At 39.3% G+C, this 13726-nt stretch overlaps 1 protein-coding gene across 1 annotated transcript in view; it reads left to right on the top strand.

The window, feature by feature from the left end:
- The window catches only part of slc6a1b (solute carrier family 6 member 1b), a 41147-nt gene extending 28328 nt beyond the window's left edge, over positions 1 to 12819 (top strand). Inside the window, exons 13-15 of the mRNA XM_069942408.1 lie at positions 3109 to 3209; positions 3681 to 3848; positions 12715 to 12819. Of these exons, the coding sequence (XP_069798509.1) occupies positions 3109 to 3209; positions 3681 to 3848; positions 12715 to 12819 (374 nt within the window). The remainder of the gene's footprint in view (positions 1 to 3108; positions 3210 to 3680; positions 3849 to 12714) is intronic.
- Positions 12820 to 13726: the final 907 nt, after the last annotated feature.

Here is a 13726-nt window from a genome sequence, read left to right as displayed (position 1 = left end):
AAGGAAAAACAAAATGTTTTCGACAGCTGTAAAGGAATGCAAGATTTAAAATGGCAATTTACGCAAGCTGTTAACACTGGTGCACAGTAATGAAAGGGAGGCCAACACAGTGCCGAGTCTGCCTTTATCTCAAAGAGGTTGTAAATTAAAATTGTGTAAGTTACATGAGAAATAGCCAATTCCCAGATAAAGCATTGCTCTCAGTATTGAAACTAAACCTCAGGAAAATTATATTGCCCTTCAAGAAGGCCTAGTGAAGAATCACAAAAAGCAGTAAAGGAAATGTACTTTGAAACTTACATTTTCTCTCACTCTTTCTAATTCTGATGAAAGGATGTCAACATGAAATCTCCACTTTGTTTTTTTTCTCTCTTCAAATTCTAAGCTGCCTGTCGAGTATTTCTTTTACTTCAATGTCTTTGATTCGGACTTCCATCATCTGCAGCAATTTCATTGTACATACCAGAAAGAAAGCAGGACTGACAGAGTTCAATTATGGGGAAACTGATTTATATTTTTTAGGTTTAGAAGGATCAGGGTAGGAAATGCAAAATAATTAATTTATCTGGCTGAATGGCGGTATTATGTTAAAACTAGAGTTAGGAAAGTAGGAGGCTATTCTGATCTATAAATCTGGATCTCTGCCCAAAAGGTTATCAGTTAAAATGTTTAAGAATTGCATTTTAACTTTTCTTTAAGTTCAGGTATCTGGAAGTATAAAACAAACACAAGGGACTGGTAATATGGATCAGCATAAACTTCAGGAGTTGAATTCAGGGGTTGAATGATCTATTTCAGAGTGATTTCTGCAAAATAATGGAGGTAGGAATTCACTTTTTAAATTTTGCGGGATACATCGACAAGAATTAAATTGCTGAAGAAGTTTAAAGTCAAGCAACAATGCAAATCTCTGTGTTTCTGAGTTCAGTAGGTCTAGAGATTCGGTTTCAATTGTAGCAATGTGGGTGCCACATTGTGCAGCTAAACAACTAGCCATCATAGCTTTAGCTCTTCGTAATTCATAGCCATACAAAATGCTTGCATTGAATGTTCCAGCAAAATGATTAGCTTTTCATACACCTTTTTTAAAAATCATATTATATTGTAATAGAGGAAATCTATTGCAATTATTTTGATAGGATCTACAAAAGCATAATAATTGCAACCATGCTTGCTTCTGGGGAAGTGTTTAAGTTGTTTATATCCCTATAAGGTTTTTTTTTCAACATTTTATCAGCCCTCCCTGCTCATCTAATAGGCTTATAAGTACTAGGCATTAATATTCCATGGACATTCTTGTTAAACCCCAGCCACGAAAATAGTCCCCCAAAGGAAATTCACCAAGAATCCTTCCTTTTTAACATGGGAGGAGTTCAAACAGATCCTTCATTCTCTGTCTGGTACTGCTCAGCTTTTCTGACGGAGCTTTCATCTCATCAACATCAGGCTGTTAATGTGCTGTTCTGAGCATCCAATGGAAACAGTTTAGTCTCCTTGTAATGTTGTGAAGGTGAGTGATTATTGAAAGACAATCGAACCGATTAATGAATAAATATGGAAAATGCTTCTGAAGAAAGCCTTTGAAGAATTTAAATAAATATAACAATATATTTTCCAGACAGAAAGAGGACAGGATTGCTTTTATGAATACCTGAATTGGGGAAAAAAATGAAGAAAATTCAGTAATGAGCAAGAATGGATAATAATTAGAGCAAAATGCAAGTCACATCTTCAATTGAAGATGCACTGAGTCTGGAACAAAATGGCAAATTGCACCAAATATAAGTCAATACCAATGAAGAAAATGTCCTCACCTTTGTTCTTTCAGCATAATGACCAACCAAATTGGAAGCTCAAGGGAATGTGAAATAAATGGTCACTGTCGTCCCTTCCAGCAGTGCTCAGAGAAGACTGATTTTCATTGCTTTATAATTAAAGACTAATTGAATTAACAATGAAATGATTATATGACAAAATCTTTGTTCAGACATCTAATGAAAAGATTATTTGCTATTTTAGCCTATTAATAATTTGTAATGGATCTCATTTGGCAAACAAACAAGTTCCCAATATTTATCTCTCAACCGTCCTCTTCATCCCAAGTTTTTCAACATATTAAATTTAAGTACTAGCCCCATTACTCAGTTCACTGGAAACGATTCTGCAGTTACTACAATTTTTCCAGAGGAACATCCAAAATTCTTCCCAGCTTAACGTGATCAAAAGAATATCTTAGATTATCCAACAGCCTCTTACCCCTGAATTTGTTTACAATGGAAACCTGAGGGCAACAAACCAGTAATTATCAGTGGAGGTTTGATGAAGGTGGAGTTGTTGTGGTAAGATTCTTGCATTGTACTGGAACAGTTTTGAAAATAATTATTAAGCATTGAAAATGCAACAATTGGAAAGAATTATAAATAACATAGGAAGAAAAATTATTCATGATCATAGTTCTAAGTAACGACACCACTTAAGTGCACTATGTTTAGTGAGAGGCGGCTACTGAAGATGCATCTATTTTTATGTGTTGAGCGTATTGTATACCAATCAAACACTGAACAAAATCCAATTATCTTCAGCAGACAGGAGGTTTAGGGAGAGATCCTACCAATTCACAGATTCTTTCCATTCTCAGAATGGCTTGTAATTATAACCATATAGTACGGAAACAGGCCGTCTCGGCTCCTCTAGTCCAAACCGATTTAAGTGAACTCCACTAGTTCCACCTACCTGCTCCCTGTCCATCTAAGCTTATTCAGCAATAATGTACAATATCATTAGAGTATTTGAAAGAAATCTATCTATCTGGCAAACATTTTTCTTCAGATCATTTCAAAAACCAACACTGATGAAAAAAGCCTAACGATATTTCATTCAATTGCAGACTATTTTACGTACTCAGGGTTTCAATAAAGCATCGCCTCTCACTTTGAAATATAAAATTTGTTCTTTCTGGATACAGTTTAGTTTAACTAATGACTAAAAAGAAAACAATGGAACTGTTAATTGGCAAGTACTTGGTAGCATTAGGTCCACATGCATGTGAAAAAGATTATTACAATTGTTTGCAATTACACAAATGAGATTGATATGCCCTTTCTTCAGGTGTGAACAGATTCTTTGTTAACATTGAGGAGATGGTTGGCCATAAACCTTGCCTATGGTGGAAACTCTGCTGGTCTTTCTTCACTCCAATTATCGTGGGGGTAAGAAAGAGAATATTTGCACACAATATATTAGTACTTTAATATGATAGGAGGCTAATGTACTCCAGTGTTATTTAATAATAAAAGCAAATAAAAGGAACGCAGATATCGTCTGTGAAATCAGGTTAATCTTCTTGATGTGCCTAGGATTTCTTTGAACTGTAGCTCCTTATATAAGAACAGAGAAATAGGAGCAGGAGTTGGCCATCCGCCCATCTGATGATGGGCTCATTTCCATCTATCTGCCTTTTCTCCATAAATTCACCTGCTATGTAAAAATCTATCCAACCTTGTGTTAAGTATATTGACTGAGATAGCCTCCATTGCTTCATGGGCAGTGAATTCCACAGATTCACCACCTTCTGGGAGCCAATATAACCAAGAACTATGGTTTCAAATAATGAATTGAACTGAAAAAAATTTTCTTTTAAAACACTGTTGGTTAAGACAGATTTTTTATTTTACCTTCAGGGTGTATTTCTCTTCAGTGCAATTCAAATGAAACCTCTCAAGATGGGAAGTTATGTTTTCCCCAAGTGGGGCCAAGGTGTGGGCTGGTTCATGGCTCTGTCATCTATGGTGTTGATTCCTGGCTACATGGGATACATGTTCCTCACTTCAAAAGGATCTTTAAAACAGGTATGTTTGAACACTTGAAGAGCTGTTCTTGAAAAATATTGTGACTGCCCTGCAATTCTAGCCATGACCTAACCTATTCAAATACCCAAAATTAAATAGAACCGTGCTTTCAATTTGCAACACAAAAGAAAGAGCTGAAATAATGCCAAAAATATATATCAACCCAATGTTTCAACACAATACCTGTAAGCAAGAAAATAACTTTTTTCCACAGTATCTCAATAATCAATTCAATTCAAATTTTTGGTTTCATGACCAACAATTGTCTTCCATTCCAACACTGGCTGGCTCCTATGCTTTTGGATCATGTTCCTGCCTTTGAAAGGTTTACCATGTGCCTTTGTACAAATTACTAGCAGCTCAATGTTCCAGGCTTCCATTGCTTTGCATGCAATAGAATGAGGTGGGTGGGGGGAGGGGGCAGAATGAAAGGGGGAGGAGCGGCATTGCTCATCAGGAAAAATATCACAGCTGTGCTCAGGCAGGACAGACCAGAGGGCTTGTCTATGGGTGGAGCTGAGGAACGGGAAAGGGATGACCACAGTCATGAGGTTGTATTATAGATCAACCAATAGTCAACGACAATTGGAGGATCAAATCTGTAGAGAGATAGCAAACAGCTGCAGGAAACATAAAGTTGTGATAGTAGGAGATTTTAACTTTCCACACATCGACTGGGACTCCCATAGTGTAAAAGGGCTGGATGGATTGGAGTTTGTCAAATGTGTTCAGGAAAGTTTTCTAAATCATTATGGAGAGGTACCAACTGGAGAGAATGCAATATTGGATCTTGAATTGGGGAATGAGACAGGACAGATGACAGAGGTATGTGCAGCAAAACAATTTGAGTTCACTGATCATAATGCCATTAGTCTTAAATTAATTATGGAAAAGGGTAATCTGGGGCTCAGGTTGAGATTCTAAATTGGAAAAGGCCAATTTTGAGGAAATGAGAAATAATCTAAAATGTGTGGATTTGGGATAGGTGGTTTTCCAGCAAGGATGTACAAAGTAGGTGGAGGACCTTTTAAGGAGAAATTTTGAGACTACAGAATTTGTATGTTACTGTCAGGATCAAAGGCAAGGTTAGGAGGCATAAGGAACCTTGGTTTTTGAGGATATCGGGAATTTGGTTTGGAAGATGAAAGAAGTATATAACAGGTGCAACACGGAGCAAATGAGGTACTTGAGGAGTTTAAAAAATGCATGAAAAACATCAAGAAATAAATCAGGAAGGCTAAAAGAAGACATGAGGTTGCTTTGACAGATAATATGAAGGTAAACCCAAAGAGTAAAAAGATAGTAAGGGTCAAAATTGTTCCCCTTGAAGATCAGAGTGGTCATCTATGTGTGGAGCCTACCGAGATGGGGAGACCTAAAAAAGTTTTTTTTGCATCAATATTTCCTCAGGAAACTGGCATCGTGAATAAGGAAGGAAGGGGAACAAGCAGTAGTGTCATGGAACATATAGAAATTAAAGAGGAGGAGGTGCTTGCTGCCTTACAGCAAATAAAAGAAGATAAACTCCCCCAAGCCTGACATGATATTCCCTCGGATCTTGAGGGAGACTAGTATAGAAATTGCAGGAGTCCTGGCAGAAATATTTAAAATGATCTTAGCTATGAGTGAGGTTCCAGAGGTTTGGAGTCTCATTCATGTTGTTCTGATGTTTAAAAAAGGCTCCAAAAGTAAACCAGGAAATTATAGGCTGGTGAGCCTGATGTCAATAGTGGGCAAATTATTGGAGGCTGTTCTGAGAGATTGGGAATACAGGTATTTGGACAGCTAAGGACTCATTAAGGATAGTCAACACGGCTTGTGTGTGCTAGTTCATGTTTAATGAATCATTGAGTTTTTAGAGGTGTTTACCAAGTAAGTAGATGAAAGAAAGACCGTGAATGTTATCTACATGGACTTTGACAAGATCCCACATGGTAGGTCAGTTTGGAACATTCAGACATTAGGTATCCATGGAGAAGTAGTAAATTGGATTTGAAATTGGTTGTGAGGGAGAAGACAGAGAGTTGTAGTGGATTATTGCTTCTCAGACTGGAGGCCTGTGACTAGTGGTGTGCATCAGGAATCTGTGCTGGGACCATTGTGGTTTGTTGTCTATCTCAATGATCAATGGGAAATTGGATCAGCAAGTTTGCTGATGACACTAAGGTTGGAGGCGTCGTGGACAGCGAGGAAGGCTTTCAAAGCTTGGAGAGGGATCTGCACCAAATGGAAAAATGGGCCAGAAAATGGCAGATGGAATTTAATGCAGACAAATATGAGGTGTTGCACTTTGAAAGGAGAAACCAAGGTAGGACATACACAGTAAATGGTAGGGCGCTGAAGAATGTGGAGGAACAAAGCGATCTGGGAATACAGATAAATAATTCCCTGAAAGTGGTGTCACAGATAGACAGGGTTTTTGGCATCGTGGCCTTTATAAATCAAGGTTTTGAGTACAGGAGTTGGGATGTTATGGTGCAATTGTATAAGTCATTTGTGAGACCCTATTTGGAGTATTGTGTGCAGTTCTGGTCATCTAAGGACAGGAATGTTATCAGTAAGGTTGAAAGAGCATCGAGAAGATTTACTAGGATGTTGCCATGTCTTCAGGAGTTGAGTTACAGGGAAAGATAAGACAGGTTGGGACTTTATTCCTTGGAGCATAGAGGAATGAGGGGAGATTTGATAGAGGTTTAGAAATTATGAGGGGTATTGACAGAGTAAATGCAAGTAGGCTCTTTCCACTTGGATGAGGAGAGATAAATGCGAGAGGCCATGGCTTTAGGGTGAAATGGGAAAGGTTTGGGGGAACTTCTTCACTCAGAGAAGGGTGGGTCTGTGGAATAAGTTGCCATCTGTTTTGGTAAATATGGGCTCACTCTTGAGTTTTAAACATAAATTGGATAGGTACATGGATAGGACTGGGTGCAGGTTGATGGGACGAGCAGAATGATATTTCGGCACGGACCAGAAGGGCTGAATGGTCTGTTTTCTGTGCTGTTGTGTTCTATGACTCTATGGTTCTAATATCACTTTCTACCCACAGAAAAATGTCACTGTATAATAAATTCAATTTCTTGACATAAGGCTAATCTACCTGGGCCATGTAAACAGGAATAATCATAAATATGAACTACACTTCATTTTGGAAATACTGTGTGAACTTTCATATCAGGGGCAGGTACCCCTTTACATATAGGCCTTGACAGCACCAGTGATCAGGCCCGGGGTTCGAATCCCACGTTGTCTGTAAGGAGCTTGTATGTTCTCCCCGTGTCTGCATGTGTTTTGACCGGGGGCTCCGGTTTCCATGGGCACCGTGGACTCATGGGCCAAAAGGGCATGTTATTGCACTCAATGTATAAATTTAAATTTAAAAAAATAATGATGGTTCGATAAAGTATTTTATATTAACTGAAGTTCCTTTCACATATCTTTTCCCCCTCACAAGATGAATTTCAGTTTTTAAAAATAAGGCCTTAAAATTCCCTTGTGCACCTCCTCATCTCCTCAGGCAGAATGCAACAGGCCGTGCTGATGCTTTCTCACCAAAGTTACAGCAGACGGAGTGCCTATTTTGTTATTAACCCTCAAAACAGAAAAAAAAAGAAAAAAAACCAAAAAAAAAACAAAAAAAAAAACCAGCAGGCATTATGAAAATACCTTCAAATCTTAACAAAGACAATTGGTTAGATCTTATCTTGGTAGTATTTGTGGTGTGGAATGATGGGTTAAATGGCCTGCTTTATGTGCTGTAAATTATTGGAAATTTATATGCCCTTAATGCATTGCTCATGTTCTCATTCTTGTACATTATAAATCTTAGGAAAAGTTTTTCATAAAATTCAAAGCTTGTACAATTGCCTTGTGCCTTATATTCAGCATTACTCTCTCTGTCTAGGGCAAGAATTATTACTTTGAATGAATAGAAAATGTCTTCTCATATATACAGTGAAATACAGTGAGGATTTAAAAATACACACGCACACACACACATTTTTGGATGTGGGCGTTGTTGTAAAGCTCGTGTGTAATACACTTGCCTTTAATTGCCTCTGAATCACCTTCTTGAACTGTTGCAGTCCCTTTGGTGAAAATGTTTCCGACAATGACATTGGGTAATAAGTTCCAGAATTTAGATATGGTGATGAATGGGGATATATTGCGAAGTCAGGATAGTATGTGGCTTGAGGAAGCCAGAAGGGTTTGTTTCTATGAGCCTGTTGTCTTTGTTTTTGGTGGTTGAGGTGAAAGTTCTGAGAATTGTTTTTGGATGCATTTTACTTGATCACAGGTTCCTTTAATGCATGTAGTCATTTACTTTTGAGATTTAAGCTGTGTAGTTGGACATCTCCCACTGTTTGTTGTTACTGATTGTCTTCTAATTTGAAATGAGGTGCATGTCTACAGTCTATAACATCAATTGTTATGCCAGGGCCACCAGCTTGTCCTTAGTGGTATCAGGTGTTCAAGTTACAGAGAAGGGTTTTCTCAAGAGAAGGTACCTGTCTTTTCTAGTCAAAGGAATGAACAATGGATGGCCAATTTATCATTGATTGATTTCTACCGACTAGGGTCAAGTAAGCAACTGTTTTGCATTTTCAGCTCCTGTTTTGCATTAAGGGAGGGTCAGGAGGAAAGATAATGGTGTCACTTGCCCCAATTTCTAACTATTTTAATTAATATTTCCCTAGGAGCCCACCATGTGAAATGAGGTGAGATGTACAGGATGACGAAAGAGCTGAGGGAGAGGTTAAGGACCCTTAACAGTGGGTATTATCGAGCAAGGGTATTCATGGAGCAATTCTCCACCAGCATCTCATAGAAGAGTAGTGGGCAAGGAAGTCCCAATAGAAAAATGCCACATTGTGTAATGACACCATAAACTGTAAGGAATGGCCATTCTGTTTTCACAGTGGCTATTTAGGGCACAGTGGCCCAAAAACAATCAACTTCCTTCTAAATTGGAGCATTAGGAGTCTGCTACATTATACAGTTTCTGGCACACTAGAACTTCGAGTAGCTCATGGATGGTATCTAATCAGGGAGGGCAGAAATTAGCCACAGTGGGCCCACGATTTCAATGAACTACCAAATTGGACTGTGAAACTGGGGTCTCCTGGAACCAGAAGCACTGTACTTGCTGAACATACAACTACTACATGACCAAAAACAGTTCATCATGACAGAAACCATTCAAGGTTCTTTGTCAGCCTGTTGTGCTCTATCACTCTAAACCACCACTTAAAAGGGTACCCCTTTACATATAGGCTTTGACTCCACTGTGTAAGCCCCCACACAAGGAAAATCTACTGATATTGAATACAATATTGCCACTCACGACTTCATAGAGTTTTGGTGAATGTAATTAACATTTATATTGTCTGGATTATCCATTTCACTTGCCAATTAGTCCTGTGGGGAAAGAGTATTGGTGAATATGTTGCAGTATGTTTATTTGGATCTGTTGTGGTTGAATGGTTGGAAAAGGTGTCAACAATGCACATACCTTGGAGTAAAGGAATGTGATAGTTTGGTGGAGCATGTCCCAGGCCAGAAAGATAAAAAATTACCCTTAGGTTAGCACTGGGGGTGGTCCATTGTGCAGCCGGGGAAGCTGGTGAGGTGTTCAGTTTGGTGGTGATGTGCCAGATAGTGAAGAGATCAAATGCAGTGTAGTTAAACACATATCATGGCTTTTATTTGTAGAATCTCAGTAGTACAATAATGAACGATAATGGGTGCATCCACAGTTCTAGTCAAGGGGAGTGCCCTTGGTGGTAGAGATAATCCACGTCCAATGCCAGTATTAAGCAGACTAAGCATAGTGAGAGATTGACGGCATGACACAGATTTACCACAGGTGGCCATGGCTTTCGAAGGCGTAGTCACTCCTCTTGACTAGGCATGTATAGTTTTCAATATTTGCATCCAGATCTCTACAGTTGCCATTCTGAAACTCATCTCCACTGCTGTCTCCATCCATTAGCTTGTCAGCATTCATCTTGAGAGGATCACCATCTGTCCATTTCGTGACCTGGGCTGCATTGGAAGATTGTAGACCCCACTCTCTCCTATATTATTTAAACTAGCTGAAATATTTATTTGAAATAACTTTCAGGCTTAATGCATCTTCCCTTTAAGAAATATAAAATCATCGAATGGGCGCAATCCACAAGTGTGCTGGAGAAACACAGCAGGTCATGCATCGTCTTTTGGAAGCAAAGGGTAACAACAGTATAATGGAGACTCAGGTTCGAAAATTGGTTACCCTTTACTTCCTTTGGATAATGCGTGACCTATTGAGTTTCTCCAACAGATTTGTGTATTTCACTTGACCTCAGCATCTGCAGACATTCTCGCTTTACTCACTGAATGGCTGCTAACCAGCTATGAAGTTAATCCTTGCAGTGATGAATGTTGGCAAGTGAAAGGGTGTATCACACTGCCCTAATGCTGAAGTAATGATAATGAGCAGATAACACTACTCTCATGAATAGTCTCCACTCTATGGAATTGGTGAAGGCATGTCAACCATAGAAAACTACAGCACAGAAAACAGGCCATTCGGCCTTTCTCGTGTGTGCTGAGAAATCATTCCTCTTGTCCCACTGACCTGCACTCAGTCCACGATCCTCCAGACCACTCTCATCCATGTCTCTATCCAATTTATGCTTAAAACCTAAGAGTAAGCCCACATTTACCACGTCAGATGGCAACTCGATCCAAACTCCCACCACTCTCCCTAAACCTTGCACCTTTCACCCTAAAGACATGTCCTCTTATATTTACCACTCCCAATCTAAGTGGAGAGCCTACTCGCATTTACTCTGTCTGTACCCCTCATAATTTTGTAAATCTCCATCAAATCTCCCCTCATTCTTCTACACCTAACAAATAAAGTCCCAACCTGTTTAATCTTTCCCTGTAATTAAACTCTTCACTTTTTCAATCCTTCCTAAAGTTTGGTGACCACAACTGCACACAAAACTTCAAATTTGGCCTCACCAATGCCTTATATAACCTCACCATAACATCCCAACTCCTGTACTCAATACTTTGATTTACGAAGGCCAAGATGGCAAAAATTTTCTTTACAACCCCGTCCACCTGCGATGCCACTTTCAGGGAATCATTTATCTGTATTCCCAGATCCCTTTGCTCCTCCGCACTCTTCAGTGCCCTACTATTTACTGTGCATGTTCTACCTTGGTTTGTCCAACACCTTACAGTTGTCTGCATTAAATTCCATCTGTCATATCCTGGCCCATTTTTCCAGTTGGTGCAGATCCCTCTCCAAGCTTTGTAAGCCTTCCTCGCTGTCCACAACGCCTCCAATCTTAGTGACATCAGCAAACTTGCTGATCAAATTTCCCACATTATCATCCAGATCATTGATATGAACAACAAACCACAATGGTCCCAGCACCGATCCCTGAGGCACACCACTAGTCACAGTCTCCAGTCCAAGAAGCAATAATCCACTACCACTCTCTGTCTTCTCCCACACAACCATCTTCAAATCCAATTTACAACGACTCCATAGATACCTAGTGTCTAAACCTTCTGAACTGACCTCCTTTGTGGGATCTTGTCAAAGTCCGTGTGGACAACATCCACAGTCTTTTCTTCATCTACTTTCTTGGTTAACACCTCGAAATATAAAATTCATTACACATGAGCTACCACACACAAAGCCATGCTGATTATCTTTAATCAGGCCTGAGTTGTCCAATTATTTGTATATCCGATCTCTCAGAACACCTTTCAATAATTTACCTACTACTGATGTCAGGCTCACCAGCTTGTAATTTCCTGGTTTACTTTTGGGGCCTTTTTTAAACAACAGAACAACATGAACTGGACTCCAAACCTTTGGCACCTCACCCATGACTAGGACATTTTAAATATTTCTGCCAGGGCCCCTGTTATTTCTACTCTAGTCTCCCTCAATGTCTGAGGGAAGATCAAGTCAGGCCTGGGGCATTTATCTACTTCTAGTCGCTGTAATGCAGCAAGAGCCTTCTCCCCTTTAATCTCTATATGTTCCATGACGCTACTGCTCGTTTCCCTTCCTTCCTTGAACACTATGCCAATTTCATGATGGAAAAATACTGATCCATCTTAATATAAACCCAAGATTCCAGCATCGTTCAGTTTAACCCTTTAGTTTATCGGCCCGATAGGTCTTTGTTCAGATGCATAATCCATAAATACAAATTAAGAATTTTAAACTTTTATTTTTAAAATGTAGACACACAGCTTGGTGACTGATGCTATCAGCCCATGAACCTGAGCTGGCCAATTACATCTAATTGACCTACACTCCCCCTCCCCCCCCCCCACCCCCAGTATGTTTAGAATGGTCAGGGAACAGGAGCACCTTCTGGGTGTAGGAGAGAATGTACAAACTCCTTACAGAAGGGGTGGGACAAGTTACATTTGGAAGCAGGATCACCCTTCATTTAATGTCAATTAGCCTGTCCCGGAGTGAATAGGAAAATGCTAAAAGCGAGGTGGCCAGACATTACATCGCAACTGCACCTTGGTCTGAATGTCTTCAGATTAATATCAAGGGTAATGAAGAGCTCCATATAAGATGATATTACTTGGCAGTTAGGAAATATTTCCAGTTAACTATGAATTATACAATTAGAGAGGTTCAATGTTAGCTCATTCTTCTTTAAATCAAAGAGTGACACAGTGTATGTAGGAAACTATCTATCAAAGTTAGTCAAAGCCCAAGCATTTTCAAAGCAGAATATTTAAAAAAAAATTCCAGATTCATTTCTGATAGATTCACCCACAGGTTATTGTCATTATGTTCCAAGGATTCAAGTGTGTGTTTTTGTTTTAATTCTTGTAGCGCCTTCGACTGATGACTCAACCAACTGAAGACATGAAATGCCGGGAGAATGGGCCCGAACAGCCCGAACGTGGCAATACTCCAAGTGATGAAGCATATATGTAGATTATTTATTAAGTATAAGATACTAACACTGCCCAGAATATAAATCTTACTATGGTTGATCGAGACCAAGGATTGTAGTTACATTATTGTGCACCTACCTCCTATCGCAAATATGACCAATAGTTTAAAAAAAAAGGCTATAAACCTTTGTTGTTGGACATCAAGTAGAAACCTTCACTTTAAAAAAAAACATTTCAGGTTTTGATAACAATGTCATTTTGGCAAACGGCCATCTCAATGGAGGCAGACTGTTAGCATTTTACAACCATGACTTTCTCTTTTAAAACGTGAGCAGAGGTACGAGGGGATAAAGGCTTCCTCCTGTGCTGCGTGGGTCTAAGATATTGTGATCATATGGACGTGATTGTAATCACTGCCTTATTGTTTGCACATCAACCTATTCAGTCTGTCAAGTTCAGAGAACTAAGAGCATTAATCAAAATTATGGTTTTGCAATAATATTAGACAATTTCTTTCCTGCTCTTTAACCGTCTAGCCATACTTTTCGGGAGTCTACTTCCTTTGACCTGCAACCCCAATGCTCATTTTACGGATGCTACACTGAATGGGAATCCTCTGTGCACTGTTGCCAATCCCCCCTCCACCCCCCCCCCCCCCGCCACTTTGTATGTGTCTAAACAATAGTTTCTGCTCCGCTGTTGTCAAATGCCGGCGTGGGGATTCAGTATTTTTTATCCTGTGAGAAAAAGCAGAGTATTAATGTTAGGAAAATGAATTCTCTATATAGTTCATAGAAATTTATACAGTGTTTAAGATAGTCATTTTCAATACTGTTCCTTTGTTGTCTTTTGTGGGAATGAGAAGAATCACTAATTTATCCAACAATTGTGACAGCACAAGTCACACAGATTGGAATAAGACTGGAGAAAAGTACGAATTGGGCGGG

This window comes from Narcine bancroftii, chromosome 5, assembly GCF_036971445.1.
Source record: "Narcine bancroftii isolate sNarBan1 chromosome 5, sNarBan1.hap1, whole genome shotgun sequence".
NCBI classification, from domain to species: Eukaryota; Metazoa; Chordata; class Chondrichthyes; order Torpediniformes; family Narcinidae; genus Narcine; species Narcine bancroftii.
This window is presented reverse-complemented; position numbering and strand designations above follow the sequence as displayed.